The following is a 25,746-nucleotide window of genomic DNA, read 5'->3' on the forward strand; positions in this document are numbered from 1 at the left end:
GACAGAAAATTAGCACGAATATAGACAAACTCAATACACTATCATCTGATGATCTAACCAACAAGGAACTAAACAACATTTTTCGAACATTCCATCCAACAATAGCAGAATACGCATTCTCTCCAAGTGCCTGTGGAACATAAAGGATGATAGAGCATCTCCTGGGATATAAACAAATCTCAACAAATTTAAAATAATTTAAATCATAAATGTTTTCTGACCACATGAAATCAAAGTAGAAATCCATAACATAAAGATAATGGGAAAGTCTCCAAACATTTGGAAGGCAAACAATACTTCTAAATAATCCAGAATCAAAGAATAAATCTCAAAGGAAATGAAAAAGTAGATTAAAGTCAATGAAAGTGAAATATAACATATAAAAATTTGTGAAACACAGCTAAAGCAGGGCTGAGAGAAAATTTTATAGCACAAAATACATATATTAAAAAAGAGGGGCTTCCCTGGTGGCGCAGTGGTTGAGAATCCACCTGCCGATGCAGGGGACACAGGCTTGTGCCCTGGTCCGGGAAGATCCCACATGCCGCGGAGCGGCTGGGCCCGTGAGCCATGGTCGCTGAGCCTGTGCGTCCGGAGCCTGTGCTCCACAACGGGAGAGGCCACAACAGTGAGAGGCCTGCGTACCGCAAAAAAACAAATAAACAACAAAAAAAAAGAGAAAAAATTCTCAAACCAATTATCTAGGCTTGCATTTCAAGAATCTAGAAAAATATTACAATAAATTCTAAGCAAGCAGAAAGAAGAAAATAATAAATACAGTGTAGAAATCAATTAACTTGAAAATATAAAAATAGAAAAAAATCAATGTAACAAAGAGTTGATTTTTTTGAAAGATCAATAAAATTGACAAACGTCCAGAAAGACTGACAAAGAAAAAGGAGAGAACATACAAATGACAAATATCATGAATGAAATAAGAGATACCACTAGAGACCCTGCAGACATCAAAAGGATAATAAAGGAGTACTATGAACAACTCCAAACACATAAATTCGACACAGATGAAATGGACAAATCCCTTGTAAAAACGTACTACCAAATGCACGATCTCTCTCTATTATTTCTACAAGTTTCACAAATACATGTGAATCTAAAATTTCTAGTAATTAAAAGTTTAATTAAATACAAACAAACCAGAAAAAAACAGAAGATATCCATTACACAAAGCTGAATTCCTTGAGGTGAATAGCTGTTTACATAAGAGCACTCCTTCAAAGTTTGATTTGCTCTTTCTTGGATGAGGCGTGTGGACACCTTTTGAGCATGACAGCATTGAGAGACTGTCCTTAAAAGGATTTTAGAGCATTGTAATGTAAGCAGTTGGGAGATATTTAAGATGCATGGAGTGATGTGAAAGGGTGTATATCTTAGGTGTAGGATAAATGTATACAATGAAATAGACTCAAAGAATCTTAAGTAATAATAATAGCTATCACATGTTAAGCACTTACAATGTGTTAGGTTTTATATAGTTTATCTCCTATAACATTCCTGAATGGTAGATTTTTTAAATGCCTATATTTTTAGATGTTATAATCATGGTACAAAAAATCAGTTACAGCCAAAATTGCAGAGCTAATAAGTAGATTTTAACTTATGGCTTCACATTCTAAACACACTACGTTTCACAATACTACATTCTAGTCATGGAGGAAAGAATAAAATCTGAAATACAATTTAAGTAAAATAAAGAATAAATTGTGGTCCCATGGTTTCAAAATGGACACTGTAGTTCCAAACATCATATTCATATTTAGCCAAAAGAGGGAGAAAAGGGACATAGATGGAGGGAAAATGGGGGAAGGTGGCTATTGTGAGCCACAGCTCTAAAGATGTCCCCTTGGTCTCATTGTCTAAAACTGTCTCACATGACCATCTCTAGCTGCACGGGTGGTTAAAAATGTTGTGAGAATCTGGCTTTCTCAGCTTCAATAGTAGAGTGAGGCAAGGAAAAGGGCTTTTAAATATTGATGTTGGGTGAAGAAACCTATAGGGATGTCCACAGGATACTAAGTTATTTTTTTAATCTGGTAGAGAAATACAATAATAGTAAAGAATCTTGATTAACAAGAGAAATGATTTCAGTGAAATAACCACAGGAGGGTTGTGAAATGTTCGTAATAGGAGACAAAAATCCATCAAATAGCATTTTACTCTTTACCTTCAGGTATCTAAAAGGAAAGCCAATGGCTGAGCTAAAAACATCTTGGTTTTCTTATTATAATGAATTGCTATGCTTGTTTAAGTTTCACCAGTAAAAGAAAAATAAGAAAATAACTTCATTTGTTCCATTGTTCATAATGTGTGCTATGAAAGTGAGCCAAAATAGCCATTTAAAGGAGAATTTTATATATGGTTTACATAACCTATCTTAAACACAATTTTCTCCTACAGCCTGTAAAGAGAATGATAGGTCAGAGAGCAGAGCAAATACTTTCTAGGGTTATAAAAAGCCTTTCTTTTTTACTTTATGAGTATTCAACTCCAAGCAGTTAATGTAAAAGAATAATCTAAGTAAGTAAATTGGGCTAAGATAAAAGGGATATTTTCCTTTGTCAAATTAATTTTTCTAAGTTTTGAGCGAGTCAGTTCTTAGAATTTCAACATGTCTGTGACTACATTTGCAAAAATAAATGTAAGAATATAAAGCAATGCAATTTTACACTTCCTTCAAAAAGTTTATATTTATTATTGATTAGGTATTCATATAGTTGTAGAATCTCTAAATAACTTGAAAGTAATTATAACAGGAAGAAAATATGTTTTGAGATCTGAGAAACCTGTGTTGACATGCCTGCTCAGGAATCATTAGCTGGGGACCTTAATAATACTTACCTGACAGAATTACTTAGGAGTTTAAATGAGTAAATATGTAAAATCTCCAGTAAATCTTAATTCCCTTTTCTCAGAATACTTTGATGTGAGCCCTCAGATATAACTCACGAAATGTAATCATTGTGATTTAGAAAAGTGCATATCTATTCATGAGGAGAATCACTCCCCAAACTAGCCTTTGAAATGACTGAACAAATAATTTAGTTTGTTTTTTCTTTCTAATTTTTTAAATTAAGTAACACATCTTTAAAACTAGTTAGAATGTATGTTTTATATTGTAATACAGGGACGCAAAATGCCAGAGGCTTAAGAAAGATAGATGCCCATTTCTCTTTAACATAAAAATCTGGAATGCAGCAGTTCAGGGCTGATGTCATGGCTCCCTGATCACGGGATCTAGGCTCTATTTTGTTTTACTAGTAATACCATTTTCATGGTTCTGGATGGTTCATCCATCATTCCCTTGTTAGCACTGCAGCCAGACAAAGGAAAAAGTCAGTGAGGGGGAGAGCATGACTGTGCCCTTCTTTTAAGGACATGATCAGAAATTTGTACAAATCACTTCCACTGACATGCCATTGGCTATTAGTTATATGACTACACCTAGCTGCAAGGGAGTCAGAAAGTGCAATAATTACCTGGATGGACACGTGCCCAGATAAAAGTTATATCGCCACGTAAGAAAGGAAAAAGAAACACTAGGGAACAATTAGCAGTTTCTGCCATCTCCATCAACAATGCAAAATGCATAAACATCATAATTATGCAAAGGCAATTGATAAAAGTTAAAAAAAAAAAAGAAAAACACTCTTCTAGACCACTGACTGAAGCTTGACTGTGCTGAAATTTTCAACTGGACTCCACCCACACCCCCCTCAAAAAATGTCAAAAAGTCTCAAAAATTTAATGACTAAACTTGAACAGATTCTTTAATGGAGATATTTAATGACATTAATGATGAAACAAAGAAAGAAACAAACAAAAAGCAAAGCTTTTCTATGGCAGGCATTAGATAGAGCAACCATAAGAACTATGTCTTTTCTTACCCTTACCTCCCTCTAACACCTATTTTGTAACAACTTACTGTTAATATGTAATAAAATAAGGCAGTTTTAAAACAAATAGTGTACTAGCATATTCAAAGAAATATCTTTCAAAGAAACCTTCTCTAAACGATGCAATGATTTTTTGAAAATTTTTGGAAATTATTCTTTTGGGTTGTTTTAGATGCTAGTTTCCAAGACAGACAACAGAATTAGTCTCATCGTTTTATATTTGTTTTTTTTTCCTTTGTTGTCCTTCCCTTCTTTGCCCAGCTCTTTCTACTTCAGTCAAAAGCAGCACTGCTTTATGCAATAGCTCAATAACCTTCTCCAAAAGGGCTGTGCCTATGTTATCAGGAAGCCAGTGGCTGTTGGAACAAGGGTCTCTGACAGATGGATCACTTGAGGTTGGGTGGGAAACTTAATGTGTGATATACTTTCACCCAACAAAATACGTATTGAGCAGCCAATGTGTCTGGCAGTGTTCTTGGTTCTGGACATGAAACGGGGAACTAAATAGATAGCATCTCTGCCCTTATTGACCTTGGAGTCTAATGGGAGGCAGATAATGAGAGGTAATTTGAGAAATATCACACACAGAGATGTCAAATTAGAAAGTGATTGGTATTACAAAGAGATATGCAGGGAGAAGTATGGATCAGGGCAGGCTCCACTGAGGTAGAGATGCTGGGTTAAAACTTGGAGTTAGAATTAATTAGATGAAGATAGTGCTAGGGAAGGCGGACAGGAAGAGTGTTTCAGTTAGAGAAAGGAGCACATATAAAGGCCCTGGGGTAGGAGATTAGGAAGGAAAAGTTCAGGAAGTAAAGCAGACCAGCATTCCTGGAATGCAGAGGTGAGGCCGAGGATTAAGATTAAGCTGGAGAAAGAGGGGGGACAGTGACAGCAAGGCCATATTGTTCATGTTAAAGATTTTTAATCCATACAACAATTGGAATCTGTTGAAGTATTTGAGCAGGAGAATTACATGCTGAGGTCTTTCTTTTTAAAATAACCTCACAGACCAGGGACTTTAGGGTGTGTGCAGAAACCTACAGTAGGGGACCAGTTAGGAGGCTAGCCTAGCAGTGTAGGCAAGAGGAAAATGTAGACTAAAGTGTCAGAACTGGAGAGATATGGAGAGAAGTGAGCAATATTTAGTAAGTAAAACTGATATGGCTTAGTAATGGATTGAATTTATAGGGCGAGAGAGTACAAGGTATGAGGAGACACTTGTGTTTCTGGCTTTTAAACTAGATTGATGATGATGCATTTCATGAGTTAGAGAACAGTGAGAGATGGGCTTAAAGGAAATCCACATTTGGAGTATACCTCATAGGTCAATGAGATAACCTGCAGAGGAAATGTCTATCAAAAAAAGAAGGGTATCTAAGAATCAAAACTGAATACATTTAAATTTTTATTTTCTAGATCTAGAAAGAAGAGATTGCAAAGGATATTGAAAAGGAAAGGTGAAGGATGTAGGAAGAAAACCACGAACATATGTCTTCCTAGAAGCTAAGAAAAAAGATTATATCAAAAAAGTGAGTTTGGTCAATGGCATTAATTGTGGCTGAAAAGTCAAGTTAAATTGAATGAAAAATTGTTCATTGGATTTGCTGGAAGGGACTTGAGCATAATTGACATATATTTGTTTGTGTGTTGCTACTTAATAAGGTTAATGACACTAAATGGCTGATCTCTGGAAAAAAATAATAAATTCTCAGAAGTTGAATTTTACTTGTCAAAGATTTACTTTACTTCATTTCCTTTGTCTTGATACAGTTTAGTGTAGAAGCATATTTCATGAATGCTAAACACAATTTAGACTTCCCAAATTATATTCCACTTTATTTCTTTATCTTATTGTTGATACTATTTAGTAAAGAGACCCACAAGAATGCATAATGACTTTTAGAAAATGCAAACAAACACACTTTGCCACAAGATTTTTTAGTTTTCTCATTTCCAAAGGGTTATTGATGATTTGGGGTTTGTTCCTACCTTCTTATGAGTGAGCATTGGTAACTGTGTTTTGTGCTTTGTTTTCAGGATTGTTTAAAAATATTCATTATGGTTGAAGATCTGGATGCTCTAAAGAACTGGATAGTAAAAGCACAAGGCTGCTCTTGGATGGGGGTGGTTATATGTAGCACTCACACCAGCACACAGACATCCTCCGCAAAGGGCAGTCAAAGCCAGTCCCAGGGACAGGAAGAGAGGGAAATGTAAGGAGCAAGAGAGATGCTTCAGTTTGGGAGAACAAGAAATCATTAATAAAATACACTCTAAGCAGTAGTTAAACATAAATGAAAACATATGGGACCAATAACTATGAAAATGGACTGAGATGGCTTATAAGATAAGAATTGTAGAGAAACAACAGTATAGTTATGTCAATGGCTAAGTTAATGGCTATTTCTGCACTCAGAAATATTTTTTCTCATAATAGCTGTTATATCTGCTGTTAAAGTTAACTAATTTATTTGTTTTTCTCTAAATAAATGGATGAGTGTACTACGTTGTGTGTTCCTGTTTGATTCAATGATTTGTAACTCTGGTGAGTATAATTAAGTCTGAACTATCCCAATCAGGCATCGTTAACTGTTGCTTGACCTAGCATAAAGGAGACATAGCACAAAGGAAATGTTGCTTGTTTTATCAGTAAAATAAAGCTTCAATAGATTTGCCTTATTCTTATTGGTCCAATCTAATTAGGAGCACAAGCAATATGAAAAATGAATCCAGAAATAAATATCTAGATTGCATTTTATTAGACTGTTTTTTGTCTGATCACAAATCTTTGATCAGAAATATAAAACAAGTTAAAAAACCAATCAAAGGTACATGAAACTCAAATCACTTTCTTCTTCTCTGGGGGAAGAATTAAGAGTAAGCACAAATAAAATGGAAATAAAGGCTACATGGAGAGCCCATGTATTTGCAAGTCAGTCCTCTCAGTAAGAATGGTCATAATTCCTAATCTAAGTAATTTTTTTCTCTTGGCTTACAGTTATAGAATACTTGAGTTGGAAATGACCTTGGAGATTATATACTCTAGCTTCTTCATTGTTCACATGAGGAAATTCCTTTAGCACTAAGGAAAGTGGGCTCTCATGAAGCGGCTGCTAACTCAATGAAAGAACCCAACTCCTGTTCCTGCCCTATCCAGAACTATTTCTCTTATGCTGCACTGCCACTTTCCAGTAAGAAAAAGGAAAGATAATAAGCAGCCTTTTGAAAGAGAGGTAAGATCTTAAGCATATCTGAGTAATAAACATTTCTTTAATATTCTAAAGAAAGGTAAGACTGGATCTTACCTTTAACAGCTCTTTACAGCTGTGAAAAGTTGGTAATGAAGTATATTAACATGGAGTTCATGACTGAGGTAGGGTATGAAGAATCAAGTTATAGCACAAATTCTTCATTTTTCTAGTATCATGAACCTCTGAGAGTTCCTTACTTTCATAAGCATCAGATTCATTTATTCAATTTTATAAATAAATAACAGTGTATTTCAAAAGGGCAGTTTTCATTTCTCTCTTATTTATATACTATACTATAGTTTTTCACTTATTTTTTCAAATGGCACTGGAAAAAAACCAGCAATCACTGTTTTCCCATTTTTTACGCAATAATTATCAGTTGGGTTGTATATATCGGGAACGATAACTACGTGAAGAAACTGTGTATGAAAAACACAATGCCCATGCCTTCTAGACGGGGCAGCAGGGAGTAAATGGCTTAACATGTTCTACTGATAAAAGAAGGAACAGTCCTGGATGGCTAGAACATAGGAACCATGGAGAGAGTTAAGGAGACAAGGAGGCATGCTATGGTAGGGAGTCAGTGTTGGAAAAGATTTATGACCCTGAAGCTTTGTGTGTCCATCAATCTTTTGAGCGAGGCAAGGACCTGAAAAAAACTGCTGAAAGGCTGGGGAGTTCCCAGTACCTCTCAGTAGGAAGAATCTTCTGAAGAACTCTTTTAGGGAGATAACCTCTAATGCCTGAGCTTTAACTTAATGAAGAAACTAACCTTTAAGGGAACTAATAAAAAACTGGGAAATTCCTCATGATGTGAGAGTTCCCTTAGTCCATACCTTCCCTCACCCCAACCCCATCTGGTTTCACAGTGTATTAAATATTCGCAGGCGGTAAAGCAAAGATTGAATAATTCATACAATTTAGTGAAAACTGGCAATGATGTGCACCTAACATGAAGGTGAAAATAAGATTTCAACAGGTATAAAGTAAAATATACAAAATGATAAATACATGCAACACAATATACCTTTTTACTAATACAAAACACAACTAATAAAAATTATTTGGTACCATTTCAAAAACTCTTTTAATAAATAGGATCCTAATGCTTTGATCAATAATTGCTATGTTCTTTTAGCATTCTGACCTAATTTGGTTTTTATATTGTATCTAGTTTTTCCTATACAAAGTTAACTTTATTGTTGCCCCTAGACTCTTTTGTAAATAAGATGGAAGTCTCAAAGGTTTTAATTATCTCAGTCAAATAGGAGTTACTAGTTTTTCTAACACTAGTACTTGAATTCTAATATCTTCCCAAATTGGGCTTTGTATTTTTTCATTTGAATTCACTGTTCTAGATGAGGCTCTGGAAATTCTACCTTTTTGAGGCTATGAGCTGGGACTTAGTATCTATCCAAAAAAGACGAAATAATTTAGGAAGCAGTTAGATAATTAAGCTGGTTTAGGTAAAATCTTCTAAAACCTAATAGACATCATTAAAAATAAACTAAGAGGGCTTCCCTGGTGGCGCAGTGGTTGAGAGTCCGCCTGCTGATGCAGGGGACATGGGTTCGTGCCCCGGTCCGGGAAGATCCCCCCACATGCCGCGGAGCGGCTGGGCCCGTGAGCCATGGCCGCTGAGCCTGCGCGTCCAGAGCCTGTGCTCTGCAACGGGAGAGGCCACAACAGTGAGAGGCCCGCGTACCGCAAAAAAAAAAAAAAAAAAAAACAAAACTGCTGGTATATGTCCTGACAAATACACAATAACTATGGTGAATAAAATTACAACACACGCTGTTCTTTGAATAGAGATGTTCAGCGGGCTATATGCGACATATCCAAATCGCCCAATTAAAGTAGTAAGAGAAGCACATGAAGGAAACAATTGCTGCAGTGTTGTATGCTGGAGAGGAAAAGCACAGCTTTTTACACAACTTTTAAAATGTAATGTACACGAGAGCAAAGCCAAACGTCAAAGGAACAACCAAATGTCAACAAGGAGAAGCACACGGTGGGCTGGGACACCACCGTTGAGGGCAAGTAACCCTAAAATACAACAAGGTTCCTTTGTGTCCCTGCAGATCCTTCTTTTTTTTTTTGCGGTACGCGGGCCTCTCACTGTTGTGGCCTCTCCCGTTGCAGAGCACAGGCTCCCGTGGGATCTTCCCAGATCAGGGCACAAACCCGCGTACCCTGCATCGGCAGGCGGACTCTCAACCACTGCATCACCAGGGAAGCCCAGATCCTTCTTTTAAATCAAGAGTGGAGTCCAACTTTCACCATCTTGGTAAATTCAAGGTAGGGATACCTCATGTGGTCCAGATGCCAGTGGATGAGACGAACCCCGTGTCATACCTAGTCCAAGATGTGATGGAGACTGAGTGAATTGCAGCCTTTTCCATGTGTCAGGATTGTGATGGTGTAGCTCTGCTGGGTCTGAGATCTCAGACTCAGAATTTGTTTAATCTAATTCCATAATATGTGTAGGTCCCCTCATGACAATAGCAAAACCTCTAAACCCATCTTAAATTGTATAGATTAAACCAAATCTCTTAATGCATCTTACCAAGCTGTGGTCTGCTGTCACCAACTTAGAATAATTCTACCTCTCCATACTCAAACCTCAGGTTTAAAGTGCCTCTTTCCTGAGAGTAAAAGCCTGAATTAACCTGTGACTGTCCAACAACCTTCCTTTCACTATAGGCACCAAGGCTCAGTGGAGGGGAGAAACACTTCCTCACCTCTCATTTCTGACACTGAGGGTAAAAATGAAACAGAGCATTTTCTAGTTATCTAAAAACTACTCAGAAAAGTTTTTATTCACTCAAAGCTGTAGAAGAAATCATAACTTGCATATTACAACATTCTGAAAAACTGTTGGAGTCAAAAATTACATTTAATTTTCTCTATAAACAAAGTTTTTTTCCTCCCCAAAGGCAAAACCAACACAAAAATGTGTTTTGGGGACTACTTTACTTCTATGCTGACTGAATATTGATAATGCAATATAATGCTGTTATTAGTCTTTGTGTAGTGAATAAAGTTTTTAAAGTAGAGGATAAGGTAGACATGTCACAGGAAAATGAAACGATTTGTATTTCAAGCTGTTACTTTTATTCTTGCTTTGCAGTTACAATATAGATATTTTGTCAAATGTCCTCAGACTCCTCAGTTTGACAAATGGTACTTTACTCCCTGTCCTTCTCTAAGACATTTTTACCTTTTCATTGTTCTAAAATGTATCATTCATAAAGGAGAACTCTAATAGAAAAATGTGTCACACAAATAACAAAGCCTCCAATTCCAAACTGGTTTAAACAGTAAGACTTCATGACAACCTGTCAACATTCCTGTTATTGATGGTTTTGTTACAAGTCTTACGGAATTTTTTTGTGGTAAATCTGAAGATCGCATGTTCAATTCAACTACCTCTTTCTTTGCCTCTCCTCTGGTCTCCTCCTCTGCCCACAGAAAGACTAAGGCAATTAAGCAAAGTTATAATTCTAATTATCAAGCAGCTATTAAAAGAAATGACATTTATTTCACTCTGAAAGTCTGATGTAATAAGCACATAAAGAAGTTCCACATTAAGCAAGCTTTCTCTCCACTGAAAGTAGGTCAGGTAACAAAAAATAAAACAGAATTCAGAAATTAAACTAATGGCTTACAGTCAATCAAAATGCACTTTTTACATTCTAAGTCCATGAGTCCCTTAGGGCAGGGCACTCACATCATCTATCACTCACTGGAGAATGTCCAAACTAAGGGCCTTTGAGAGGACTAGAAACTTCTCACCAATTCATCCTTGCTGAGTACTACTTTGTCACACTAGAGAAAAAAACCTGCAATGCCACTTTGCAGAGTTCCCAGGAAAGTTTAGCATTTCTGGAATTCCAAATAAATGTTGTTAATTTAAAGGAATAACTTTCACTGTCAGACAACAATGATAAATGAAACTAAGAAAAACATACACTGAGCTTGGAAATTTCCTCATGAAAATAACAATTTCTAGATTAACACCACACACTTCCTTTTTGGTGGTATTCTTGTTTTTTCTGAGTCCTTAACCTCAAACCTTCTTTTATCTTGTATTTGCCCACATCTGGATAAAGAGGAAATTCATTGTTTAAGAGTTCTCTTTAATCCTTCTGTCTTTCTTTATCTGGTCTGCAACAGCTTGAAAATGAGCCCGTGACAACAGCTATTCTGTAATGGATAACCTGTCTCCCAATGACATTATCCGGAATGACTTGACTTACACAAACTAATTCATCTACATCTCTGCATCACATAGGTCAATTTCTACTTTTCCTAATGATCAGTAATTCATTCTTATTCAACCAACATTCAGACTTTATACCGAAGTATGCATTCGTTTATTCCACATTAGCTCTTTAGCTTACTGTCGACTTCATGGAAAGATCGACTTACCTGGTATACACCATCTCCTGGACCTGCCGCTCCCAATAGGCATTTCATAGCCTTTGGGGTTGAATAGTATTTAATCTCTGCTGTGGCCTTAATGATTCCATCACAGTAGACATTGACATTGACAGAGCCAGCAGGAAAATCTTATAAAACACAAAGAGAGAGTTAGGAGCTGAGTCTATAAATGCATGTACCACAGTATTATATCTCTTAGAGAATATGAAGTCAGGCTTTAAGAATTCATAACAATTTTACTAGCTTTTAACACTTAATTGTTTTCTTTTTTTATCCTTATTAGTTAGAAACCACAAAATAGAATATGTAATTTTGCACTTAATTGTTTAAAAAAAACTTAAAGGATTAAAACATATGTTAAAATTATAATAAAAGCAAAACACTAAATCTTTTCTCCTTATCTTCTAACCTCCATTTTTTGGAGTAATCTATAATCATCTCTACATAATACTTTGAATTTACAACAGTAAAGTCATTCATTAAAAGTTAAGTATTTGTTATTAATCTGAGGAAGAAAGTTCCCATTACAGGAAAGTTTCTTAAAATTGTTTGGAAAAAGAAAGAGTAGAGTTGATTGAAATTATAGAACTTTTATTCAATTGATAACAATGAAAAACCCTTGGGAAGGCAAGGTTTAATGCCCTGTTATTTAAGTACTATTTACCCCATCCATTCATCCTTTTTGTGAATAAGTTGTTCAAGGCGACTGATACACCCCATTGTAAATTTTGCTGTAACACATCAAGAAAGTTAAACTTACCCGAGACTGTTGTGCTCTCTATGAAAGAATAACACTAAATAATCACTTCAGTGGAAAGGTTGTGTTTTATTGTAACAAAATTAAACAACATTTAGCTCTTTAAATTCATTCACAGAACACACTTTAAAAACTTTCACTCTTTGTCACAGAGATATTTCCCAAATTCTCCTGGAAAATTGTCATGCAAACATCTGGGGTTTGGAATAAGCCATTAAGTACAGGCCACCTGATGAAACCACCTGATGAAATGTTGAATATTTAAAAGTTCTTAAGGTTTAAGCATTAATTTTACTTTATCTTCTGAAGAGGATAAAGGACCTCTTATAATATTGCTCAGGAAAATTTAAAGCCAACATAATCTTATATTTAACTAGATCAAGAAGCTAAAATTTCCTCCTCTCATGTTGCTTGACTAGACACTTAACCTGTATTATAAAGAAAATATATGTAGAAAAGTTCTCTCTTCCAAAAGTAAGTATTCATCCAATAGAGAATGTAAGAGAAATCTCAAAAAAACTGAAAGTTGTAAAGTACACCTCATCGGCTACAGCTGTGTGCACATAGTAACGGGGGTTCTGGAGTTACTGGAGTGAAATGAAGTCAATTTCAGTAGATTTCATAAAGATGATTTTGAAAGAAAATATTGACTTTGTTTATCAGAAAAGAGATTAGGAGTTTTATGATGGGATGTTAACCTTCTGAAAGAAAGTCAGGTGATAAATCACGAAAGATATATGGTGAGAATATTTGCTTGGGACTTCTTTGATATAGGATACTTAAAATATTCTAATTTCTTTAGAAGTTAACATGAGAATAAACTTATTTATTCCTGATATCTTGGTCAGCATAATTGTACTTTAACATAATTTTGTTTTCCTTTGAATTGTTACCAAGCTCAAAAGAGACACACATTTAAAAAGTGTATTAGTATGGCAAAATGTTGGGTTGAGTAGAGAAGATTTTGAGTTCTGAGAACTATAAGAAGAAAACCTCAGAGTATTTGATATACCTCAATGCTGAAAGTCTATTAACACACACACATACACACTTATTTATAATGGTTAAGAGGAGGTCTCCAAAGAAGTAAAGAATTCTAGTTGGTCTTAGAGGGGTACCCTTCTCTAACAGAAAATGCTAGTTGCCTACCCCAATGTCTTCCTTTCAGAAACAGAATTCTGATTTTATTTCTTCCTAGGCACATTGCTGATCAACTAAAAAGACTAGATTTTCTATTCTTCCTTTCAGCTATATATGACCTTGGGATTAAGTTCTGACTAATGAAATATCAGCAGATATGTCTTACAGAGACCTTCTTAGTTTAAAGAGGCCCTCTCCATTTCTTTATCCCAGTGGTGTGCTGATAAATGGATTCTCAGAAAGAAAAAAAAAAGCACTGATGCTTGTTTTTCTACACATAGTTTTGCCAACTTCTGTGGTATAAATATTCCCACCATGGCCCATTTCAAGCTACCAAGGTATTACGGACAGAATTTTGTTTCCCCCAAATTCATATGCTGAAGCCTTAACCCCCAATATGACTGTATGTGGAGATAAGGCCTTTAAGGAGGTAATAAGGTTAAATTGAGGTCATAATGATGGGGCCCTTATCTAATAAGGATTTATGAGAAGAGACACCAGAAGTGCATGTGCACAGAGAAAAGGCCATGTGAGGACAGAGGAAGAAGGTGGCCACCATCCAGTCTGTGGTATTTTATTATGGCAGCCCAAGAATACTAGTGCACAAGGGAATACCACTGAATGTGAAGTAGGGAAGAGATGTGTAGAATTGCGTTTTGCAACCTGAAATGCAATGGTTCCAGCACACCTTGCTTCATCACATTGCTTGGAATATAGGGTGTGATAGCAAGAGGCTTAGAGGTCATCTTGTTCCATGATGATTATGACCCCACCTTAGGGACTATGGAATGATGACTAGAAATAAGCCTGCATCTGGGACAGTACTGTGAAGTTGCCATACCAGCCCTCAACACCAGCTAGACTCAGTACAGGAAGCTCTGGGTATAGCACAAGAGAACATTTACAGAGAGCAAACCACATTTTAAGTAATGTGACTGATTGAGCCACAAGCCAGGTGATCAGAAATGAAGTCACATGAGCAGTTTTCCTAGACTGGAAAGAGACTGACAGATGGAGGCCATCTCCTGAACCTGAGGCATCAATATTCTTCCAAAGAACCCTGAGAGTGGGGAAGGGTCCCTGGTATGTTTCCACTTTAGGGTTAGATCCTCCATTTTAATTTGGTATTCAAAGAAGTAGCACAAAAAATTTTTAAAGGCTTAAATCTTTATAGACTATTATTAGATGGTCTGAGATACTGACTGAGATCATTTCCTGTCCTGGAAGTCACCATTGGGTACAGGGACTATATACATGAGATGACACAGAATTAGGAATGCTCATGAGCATGACTGCCCAAGAATGAAAGGGGACAAATTTTATATCAAGAGATGTAAAGAGAAGACTAGGAGGAGAGAGGGGGCAATACGAGGAGTATAGTATTTATAGAGAAAGATGGTCCCCTCAATTCTTTTCCCCAAAAGGAAGAGAAGGAAGTTTTTAAATGGTTTATCACCCCCCATTCAGAAGCTGAATGTGAGTTATTCCAGAAAAGCCACTCATGTTTAAGGAATTTGCTAGAGGGAGAGACTGACACTTTGTTCCTCAGTTGGATGTTCAGTGTTGTCTTATACATTGTCTCCCTTATCTCCAAACATCCTATAAAGGAGGACTTAAAATGTAAGTTGAGAATCTATTTTATCAATAAGAAAACTGAGGTACAGAAAGATCAAGAGACTTGTCTAAAGTTACCCAGTAAATGGTTCAATACAGAATAAAACCAGTCCTCTTGGCCACCAGTTAAGTGTTTCCTTAACTACACTGCGGATTCTGCACAGATCACTAGCCTCGAAGAGCACACTGGGCACTCCCTCTTACTCCGTAATTGGTGTAGAGCAAAAGGAACTCTATTGTACAGTCAGTCCTGTCCAATCAAACTTCCTGAGATATGTTCATTGGATATGTTCTAATGAAGCACCTAAAATATGGATACTGCAACTAAATTTTAAATTTCATTGAATTATAACGAAGTTTAAATAAACAGATGTGGCCAATGGCTATCATATTGGGCAGTGCGGTTCCAAAGAGTAGTTTCTCCTGCTGTGGTTTGTGACCCATTAATTCGTCACGACATCAACTTAGTAGGTTCTAACACTGAAAAAATGAAAAATAAAATATCTTTCCCTCTACTTATATTACCCAAATGTTCCTGCATGTTGTCTACTTCTTCATTATAGCCCTTAACATATTAATCATAGTTATATAAAATTCCCTGTCTGATAATTCCGACATCTGTGTCACATCTGTCTGGTCTGATGTGTGTTTTATCTCTCTAGACTATGTTTTTTCCTGGCTTCTTGGGCATGCTTTGTAACTTTTTTGTTGAAAACCAGACATGCTGTATCAGATGTAAGAAATGAAACAGGTAAGTGTGTATTGAGAGTAATCTGTGTAGGAGTTAGGCTGTATTTACTGTTTGCTGTAGCTGTGGGTACCAGAGTCTGCAAATTCCTCTACTGTCCTTGTCCTTGTCTTCCCTCCTGACCTTATGCTTCCCTAAGTACTCCTCCTTAGAAAGATTCTGCATCTTGCATACTTTCAACTGTAATCCACTGCCATTACGCTGGAACCCTGCTGTGGTGATGGTCAGGTTGGGGGAAAGGGAAGCGGTCTAATCTTATGATTAAATCAGTCTTTTAGTGGGCCTAGGTCTTTCAGCTGCGACCTTCACAAGTGTTTCTGCTGTGGCATAGCTTTCCCTTCCCCACCTTAAGTGAGACTTGAGGGCTAGAGGGGGTTACAACAGGATGGATGCCCTTCCTCAGCTTGGATGAGGCTCTGGTAAAGTGGTTTCCCCTGAAAAGTAGACCTTTGTTATGGAGAACATACTGGGAGTATTTCACCATTAGTCTTCTTCTGATCTAGCAGAGCCCTTCAGGGGATCTTTCTCAGATCTTCACTGTGTGAACCTGATGGGGTTCCTGGTGGTAAATTCCACAAAATTATAGGTGCCTCTTAAGACTACAGCCCCCAGGAGTTTCTTACTTTCAAGCTAGTCCATACTCAGCTTCCAGCAATTCATCAGAATTACCATTTAAGTGCTCCTACCAGTTTATGGCTCCAGTGACTTCTGCTCCAGGTAAGCAGATCTTAGATGTCAGTCTTGATTTACCTTTCTCTCCAGGTTTTGGGATGGTTGTTTACCCTACAACCTTAGTTCTCCAATGACTTCAAGAAAAGCCACTGATTTTCAGTTTGTTCGGCTTTTTCTTGTTGTAAGAATGGGAGTGGCAACTTCCAAGCTCTTTACATGTCAGGGCTGAAACCATCAGTCTAAGTATTGCTTTTAAAACTTTTGTTTTCATTATGTTTTCATACATATGTACTGGGTCATAATGTAAAATGTAGTTCTTGCTAGGGTTCAAAAAACTTCAAGAAACTGTGCCTTGAGGCAGAGAAAGTAAGACCATTTCTGCTGAGGCATGTCCCATACGTATTCCCATAATTATTCATGGAACTATCCTGTATATTGCTACATAGCAGCCAACGTTTTGTAAGATAATCTATCATTAACTTAGAGAACACACCAGTTGAAGAAAAGAGTTGGAAAGGTTTAATTAGCATAACTGGTAAATAATGGTTGGTTGGTTGGTTTATTTTTACTACAAATTTGCTGTTCAACCACATGGATAATATTATGGCCTGGTATATATTGGAAAATTTGGAATTACAGTTTCCTCCTTTTCTGAAAAACATCTGAACTTTGACATTTTATTCTTTGCGCTGCTCTTAGCTACTAGGTAAACTGAACATAAAATCTTAATGTGAACAATTTTATTTGACATTTTGATTTGCTATTTGGAAGTATTATCTAAGTACTTCTTAATCTGTAATATTGATTTTTCTGTAGTGATTTAGTCTAACTAGATTTAGTTTAACTTCTAAACTAATTAGTTAGAAATTATTGCTCATTAAATCATTTAAAAATGTGGCAGAAGGAAGTAAGGGGCTTTGGAAGAAAAGGCAAAGAAACAGAAAGAATTCTTTCTCATCTCACTTCTGCATATCCTTGTCCATGACAGGAAGCAGTGTCTAAGATGTTTATAAATGGTTGGTGTAAAGTCTTTCCTTTCTATAATCCAATTCTGACCTACGCTGTGCAAGGAAATCCATAGAGGGGACACATGCTTTACACAACACAACAGAAAAGATTTGTAAATGCCCTGTAAATGGGTTTCATTATACTACAGTCGAAAAAGAAAACAAAAGAGCTCAGGATGCATTTGATATACTCTTTAATTTTAAATATTTTTTACTACATTTCCAAATTTATAATAAGATTGAATATCTTTGTACTTTAAAATATTTTATGAAATTCACACTTATAAAGTTAGGTAATTTTATTCTCTAATTATAACAGGACACCATAAATTCAAAAACCAAGTAGTCCTACATTTATGTCAAAACATTCAGAAATTAATATATTAAATTTTGATTTTAGTACAGTTAGCACAGCAAGTGTGTCTATTCCATCTGGAATTTTAAATCCAATGCAATTTATCATGCTGAAGCAAAGCTGGATAATAAAATGGTTAGGTTCATAATTTAAATAAGGAAAAGAGGGAAGATTGTATATAGAAATGGTACCATGATGATAAAATAGTGAAAAAGAACTATGCTTTCCAAAGCAAAAATAAACTCAAAAAAGATACTTTTTTTGCATGGCAAAAAAAGTAAAGAAGAAAAAAGAAAATCATGAATGAAAATCCAAAAGTCTGCTAATCCTGTTACAATAAAGCAAATAATTTTAGTTCCATATTTAATAGCTGACACATTAAAGTGCTCTCTGCTGACATAAAGTATGTGATGTTACTGGCTGTCATTTTACCACATGGTACACAAACTAAGTTCTCATAATTTACACATTCATGCTTTTGCGAATCCAGTTTAATAATAACAGCCTTGGGTATGTGAAAGCTAAACACAGGAAACACCTGCAGAACAATATTAGTTTCTGTAGGGAACTGAAACCACTTACCATAAATTTATTGAAAGAAACTCAGAATGATGTTTTATATTTATTAAAGCATAAAAAAAATTTCTTACCTAAAGCTTTCATACACCAGACTGTCTTATTCCAGAGGGCTGGCCGTGTTCTAATGCATTTACTATTTGACGTAAATTCAACCTCCACAGAATCACCAATTACTTCATCTCTCAAAATAATAAATATTTCACCAGGATTCTATAAGATGAAAAATATAACCCAATTAGGCATTTTTAAAAGTTTTCATTAACCAAAGAACCCAGTGCATTTATTAATGATAAAGGTCACACATGATAATTATATCTCTCCATTGTGTCTGTAGTTTCAGCCATATTCAGAAATGAAATATATAAAGGTGATTCTCACAGCATTTTAAGTGTATCAACTTGATGTCTATTGAATACTCAATTTTTTTTCCCCCAACACCAGATTTTGCAACTGGAAAGACAGTGAGGACAGAGCTGCTCCCTCTTCCTCTCACCTCATCCCTGTGTGTGAGGTTCTATCTGAGGGTGATGAGCATCAGTTCACAGACCTCCAAGGAATGTAATTCAGTTGCTAACCAAATCCTTTTTTTTTCCAAATCCCTTTCCTTTACCTTTTCAGAACTTGGTGTATTTATCTATATATGAGAGGACTGAACAGGTTTAGCTTTAAGACCTCTTATAATTTAATTATGATGAATTGTTTTAAATGTCTAATACAGTTGACGCTTGAACAACATAGGAGCACCGACCCTATGCACAGTGGAAAATCCATGTATAATTGATATTAGACCCTCTGCAATTCAACCAACTACAGATCATGTTGTACTGGGGTATTTACTATTGAGAAAACTCCATGTTTAAGTGGACCCATGAAGTCCAAAACCCCTGTTCAAAACAAATACTGTATGCTAACACATATATATGGAATCTAAAAAAATGGTTCTAAAGAACCTAGGGGCAGGACAGGAATAAAGATGCAGACGTAGAGAATGGACTTGAGGACACGGGGAGGGGGAAGGGTAAGCTGGGATGAAGTAAGAGAGTGGCATGGACATATATACACTACCAAATGTAAAACAGATAGCTAGTGGGAAGCAGCTGCATAGCACAGGGAGATCAGCTCGGTGCTTTGTGAACACCTAGAGGGGTGGGATAGGGAGGGTGGGAGGGAGATGCAAGAGGGAGGAGATATGGGGATCTATGTATATGTATAGCTGATTCACTTTGTTATAAAGCAGAAACTAACACACCATTGTAAAGCAATTATACTCCAACAAAGATGTTAAAAAAAAAAAAAATCCATGTTTAAGTGGACCGATGCAGTTCAAAACCCCTGTTGTTCAAAGGTCAAGTGTAGTTTTAATCTTACCTAATAGAGGTTCTCTGGTTACTCTCTACGATGAGTATCAGTGAAGGCTATTGAGTTGACAACGGTTATACATCTAAAAATTTCAAGATTTTATTAAGGTGGAAAAGCTAAATCTATATACGTAAGATATAAACGGTTACTGAAAACCTTTTGAAAACAATCCAGAAAGAAAATTAAGGATAAGAAGATTAGAAATAATATAGAAAAAAAGGAATAAACACTTATTGAGCATCTATTTTATACTAGGAATTATGCTTTTTATGTAAAGCCATTTCCTTTAATCCTAACCAAAACAAACACACACATACATATACACACAAACATACACACATACCCCAAAACCAAAATGGAAGGCTATCATTTTTCTCTTTTACAAATAGGGTAACTAATACAGAGAGTTACATTCTGAAGATCAACCAGAACTATCTAAATTTAAAATCTGTACTACTCTTTACATCTTGCTGTTTAACCCTTCAAAATAACAAAAATGAAATATATTTTTATGATTATCTCAGATATCACCTTTCAAAGGCTTTCTTCAAAGTCAAACTAAATTTCAGTCCTTCACAAAATAAACAGAAACCTCATTTACATGCTCTTATAAAACTGTGTTTACCCAAAAGTCATTAATTTCAAAGTTCTCTTATTAAATATTATCTCCCTAAGCATAAATCCCACCAATAAAACTTACATTTTTAAAGCTCTGAAAAAAAGAGTTTCTACAAATATGTTGATGTTAAAAAAATCATTTCAGGGCTTCCCTGGTGGCGCAGTGGTTGAGAGTCCGCCTGCTAATGCAGGGGACATGGGTTCGTGCCCCGGTCCGGGAAGATCCCACATGCCTCAGAGCGGCTGGGCCCGTGAGCCATGGCCGCTGAGCCTGCGCGTCTGGAGCCTGTGCTCTGCAACGGGAGAGGCCACAGCAGTGAGAGGCCCGCGTAACGCAAAAAAAAAAAAAAAAAAATCATTTCAGCTGATACACATCCACTTCAGGCATTTCTCCATCGGAGTCTACCACTCTCCAATATTTGTCCACAGATTATTTTGAACTAAATTTCTCCAGTAAATTGCTCATCGAGAAAAGATCCCATAATTCCACCTATTGCTCTGGCCTCACACACCCTGCATGTTGGAAACACTTCTCTGTTTCTTTGCTTGTGCCCCCCACACACTGCTTCCTCCTCTTCACAGGACCTCACTGCCAGTGCAGTTCTTCAGCTCCTCTAATGCTCACATCTCACTCCTTACTCTGAAGCTTTAATGACTTCCCACTTACTTTGGCTCAGATCCCCAAGATCCTCGGCTTCAAACTTCTTTGGAGTTCTCTTCCCTAGTACATCTCTTCTTGTATAACTTTGACCTCTCGCTTTCCAAACTTAGTGAGCCTTAGCATCCTCTCCCAGTGTTTATTCACCTAGAGAACTCATTCTCATTCACGAGGGCTCACACAGGCTGCTTCTTATGCAACAGATTCTCTACCTAATAGAGGGCAGGACTCCACCTTTCAACCATTTCCAGAGAAGAATTCTCAACAAAAGACAAGCATACAGACCACCCCCAAGGAGGCACTGACGCCTCATTTGTACCCGGGACCACCTTCATGGGCACGTAACCTCTGCAGCTTCACAGGCCCTGCACTTGGAGAGCGCTGCACTTGTCTTAATGTTCTGCTGTTGCAGCTTGAAATGCTTAATAATTTGAACAGAGGTCCCTACCTTTTCATTTTGCACTGGGACCTGCTAATTAGGTAGCTGTTCCTGTTTGTACATACGTTGGCATGCCCTTGAGTTCCTCCTCTCCCTCCATCTCCCCATATGCATCCTCTCCATTGAGGTCCAACTCAGCTTTCGCGCACAACTTCCGAAGGAATCATGAAACATTTCGCACCTGTACTCCTCATTTGACCCTTTCTAAGCCATGCCCTCTGGTCTTAATACGCTTTTCATGCCTGTGTCTAGGCTTCCCAGATAGATTTTAAACATCCCGAAGCTATTTTTATTTTTTCATATCGTTGCGGCATCTTGTAAGAATTAGGTACGTAAGATAATCTGTATATATTTTTCAATTCAGATAGAATACCTCTATAAAAATATAACATTTTGGGGGCTTCCCTGGTGGTACAGTGGTTGAGAGTCCTCCTGCCGATGCAGGGGACGCGGGTTCGTGCCCTGGTCCGGGAAGATCCCACATACCGCGGAGCGGCTGGGCCCGTGGGCCATGGCCGCTGAGCCTGCGCGTCCGGAGCCTGTGCTCCGCAACGGGAGAGGCCACAGTGGTGAGAGGCCCGCGTACCACAAAAAAAAAGACATTTTTTTATATCGAGCAAGCTCTACTCCTTATCCCCCTCAGGACTCACAGCTTCATCTGCTTCCTGCATCTCCATGCACGAAGGGGGGCTTCGGAGGAGGGAAGGCCTGCACTCGTCCAGCCCTGTCCTTAATTATTATGGGCATCTTAATTAAAGATATAATTATTTGGGCACATTTAATTCAATGGAGGAAATATGAGGACACTCAAATGGTCATAAATTTCGTGTTATCAGTTATGAAGCTGTTATTTTGCTCTCAATCTTTCTGACTTCTCTGTTTATCCCTTATTTAGCTCTGACCATTCAGAAAGAGAGTTATAGTAATGATCACTTCCAGACTCTACAGATTCAATGCAATGGTCACAACCCTTGAGACTTCACCAAAAGGGCTGGAACTTTGTCTACAATATAACACAGGTAGTGGAGTTTCTAGACTGTCAGGATGGGTGTCTTTAGGCTTCAATGAATCATTAAGTACCGGTAACAAAGGATTTTGATCTTAGTGGATCATATCAGCTTACTACTATGACTTGCACACAGACAAATGGCTCTTTTCATATTCATAATTAATAGGCACTAGCTCTACAAGCACAGGTGCATGGGCCTCATTAAGCCAGCACTGTGCAAGTCGCTGCAGCTGACCCTGATCTGACCCGTGACAGCAGAGCAAGGATTAGGTTATGGCAATGCTTCCAAATTTGGCTGTTAATTCTCACCTTCAGAATCACCTGGGAAGCTTTTAAAACTCCCAATCTCCAGGCCATAACTCAGACCATTTACATCTGAATCTCTGGGGGTAGGATTCAGACATTATTACTTTTTTTTTTCTTTTTTGTGGTACGTGGGCCTCTCACTGTTGTGGCCTCTCCCGTTGCGGAGCATAGGCTCTGGACGCCCAGGCTCAGCGGCCATGGCTCACGGGCCCAACCACTCTGCGGCATGTGGGATCTTCCCAGACTGGGGCACGAGCCCGGGTCCCCTGCATTGGCAGGCGGACTCTCAACCACTGCGCCACCAGGGAAGCCCAGACATTATTACTTTTTAAAACCTCCCCTAGTAATCTCTTTATGCTGCTTAGTTTGAGAACCACTTAGTTACAGGGAAAAAACATCTTTTGTCATCGTAAAACCTTATCTCAAAAGGGGTAATACTTCACAACATAGACATTTTAGGCATTGATACACATAATAATATTTTGCTGCTTTAACTGTATTTTTCAATTAAATCATAGGACTTGACTTTAAGTTAAGGTGGGCTACCAAGGACTAGTGTGTAACTTGGTGTCAGAAATAAGTGGGCAGTGCTGTTAGCTTCTGTGTATTGTTTTAAACTGGATTCAGTGCCAAGGAGTGAACAGATAGGAGCTAATCTCTGAAGTTTTTGTAGTTTGCCTGTGGGCCCTTCTACAAGTCACACCCCTTTATATATTCTCAGAGTTTCACTAGAGTCACTGGTTACATGATCTGTGGTCTACACAGATTTAGGTTTGGAGTCTAATATTATGGTTGCAGCCACAAAGCTAAACACCAGTGAAGGTCAAATAAAATGAAGGTCTTTATTAGGGAATACGCCATGTTCTAGAATTCAGATAGAAAAATGATTCAATGAAATTAATATAGATCCAAACGCTGATAAGGCCCCTTAAAAGGCCTTTTCTGGTTATGCTATAACTTGAAGAACTAAATTTGCTCAAGAAATCAACAAGAGACCAGACTACTTTTAAAAGCATATTTCAGTCTTATCGGAACGGTAGCAGTGGGAGAATAACATAAATATAAAGAAATATCAGCTAATTATACCAAAGGAAGTAAAGAGGTTTGGGGTGGAGAAAAGCTGCGATTGCAGCAGATTCTATCAAAAGGAAGGGAGAATGACATTGAAGTCCTGCCTACACAGGTAAAACAAGATAGAAAAAATAAGCTCACTCTTGACTGCTCTTTAGGACGGTGCTACTGAAGAAGCAATAGAGAGGCCATTACTGACCCGTGACTGGGGCTCAGAGAAATCACAGGAGAGGCAAGAGGCATCTGGGAGCAAACCGCAGTACTTCCGAGAGGGCCATTGAGGAAAACATTCATAGGCTCTCTCTTAAAGATTCAGGTCAAATCCATTAAAAAGAAATCCAGTGACTGAATCACTTTTTAGAGATGATGCAGCTCTAACAAGTGATCATAGAACAACTGGCAGGACTGCAGACAAGTCTCTGAAGAAGAGTACTGCCTCCTTGATGCCATTACTAGGTGATTTGAAAGTGACCTATTATTAAGAGGCATGAATGTATTTCCTATCCTCTGGGGCAGGATTTATCCTTGGCAGTACTGACATGTTTGAACCAGAGAAGTCACTGCCGTGGGGACTGCCCTGTGCACTGTAGGATGTTTAGCAGCATCCCTGGCTTCTGCCCGCCAGATGCCAGTAGCAACCCCCCAGTTATGACAACAAATCTGACTGCAGACTTTGCCAAATATCCCTTTGGGAGAGACAGCCAAATCAGTCCCAGATAAGAACCACTGCTCTGAGGGAATCCGCCTGAGAAATTAATAAAATTAGGACTTTGGAGTAAATACACAGCAAAGGGAAAAGAAGCTAGCAGATAATAGACCAGGTCCAGTTCTGGTTTAGATGTTATTCCAATGGAAGAATGCCTCCCAGGTGGATTATTCATCAAGGACAAAAACTGGATAAGATTCATTTGAACAATGGATGTGCTTATTATCAGCAGCCTTAGAATTCACTGATTTCATATCTCTCGTGATCAATTACCCTATACAAGACAAAATCAGGAAGAATATGCTAGAAAAGCAAATATCCTGGCCCACACCAACCAAAAAAAAAAAAGCTTAACACATACTAAAGTAGAACAAATATTGCTAATCCTAGAAAAGAGGCAAAATTAAGCAGCAGAATTAAACTGTTAAAACTCATTTAGGTATTTCTTAAAAAGATAGGGAATAACTTACATAAATAGAACACTGCAGGCACATCTTCACTAGTGCATGAAAAAAAACTGTTGAAGAAAAAAAACTTTTTTCTGCTATTTTTGAAGGGGCACAAAATATCAAGGTCCAGGAAGTCCGAAATCCATGGAAAGGAACAATGCTGGGAAAGATGACTCAGCAGAGGGATCAATACTGCCAGGCTCCTGGGGTCAAAAGCAACAGCAGCCTTACCTGTTGCCTCAGTTAAACTATCTACTTATGCTGCTTCTCCAGAGCAGAGGAGGGAACAGGGAGAGCACTTCTCCAGGAGCAGGTCCACAGACCCAAGCAGTTCTGCAGCAAGAGGCAACAGGTGAGACTAAAACTAATTCTCTGGTCATCAGAGAGAATGAAGATGATGCCATTAGATTGAACCAGTCAACTCAGCACCAGCATGCTGGAAACATAAAACCATAAGGGGAAATCCATAGATTTTGAAGATACTGGGTGGGAAAGAAGCACATCTCAAATATGACCTGGTGACTGGCAAGGATAGTCTTGTAAATTTCTAGAGTTTTATACAATGGCCGCGAAGTCTCAAAATATCACTTCCGGAGAAAGGAGGTCGTATCCTTAAGTGGACTCTACTTACCCACTAATTCAAAGACTTCT

The 25,746-nt window shown here is 37.5% G+C and overlaps 1 protein-coding gene across 4 annotated transcripts in view; it reads right to left on the bottom strand.

Moving 5' to 3' along the window:
* The window catches only part of BANK1 (B cell scaffold protein with ankyrin repeats 1), a 312,476-nt gene that overhangs the window by 194,426 nt on the left and 92,304 nt on the right, over positions 1 to 25,746 (bottom strand). For all 4 annotated transcript variants that reach the window (XM_022582436.2, XM_022582435.2, XM_022582434.2 and 1 more), the window contains exons 4-5: positions 18,552 to 18,690; positions 11,597 to 11,736 (exon numbers count right to left, since the gene is read on the bottom strand). In XM_022582436.2, coding sequence (XP_022438144.1) covers positions 11,597 to 11,736; positions 18,552 to 18,690 — 279 coding nt within the window. The remainder of the gene's footprint in view (positions 1 to 11,596; positions 11,737 to 18,551; positions 18,691 to 25,746) is intronic.

This window comes from Delphinapterus leucas, chromosome 5 (genome assembly GCF_059928025.1).
Source record: "Delphinapterus leucas isolate spDelLeu-1000000601 "Yukka" chromosome 5, BTC_Dleu_Yukka2, whole genome shotgun sequence".
Classification (NCBI taxonomy): Eukaryota; Metazoa; Chordata; class Mammalia; order Artiodactyla; family Monodontidae; genus Delphinapterus; species Delphinapterus leucas.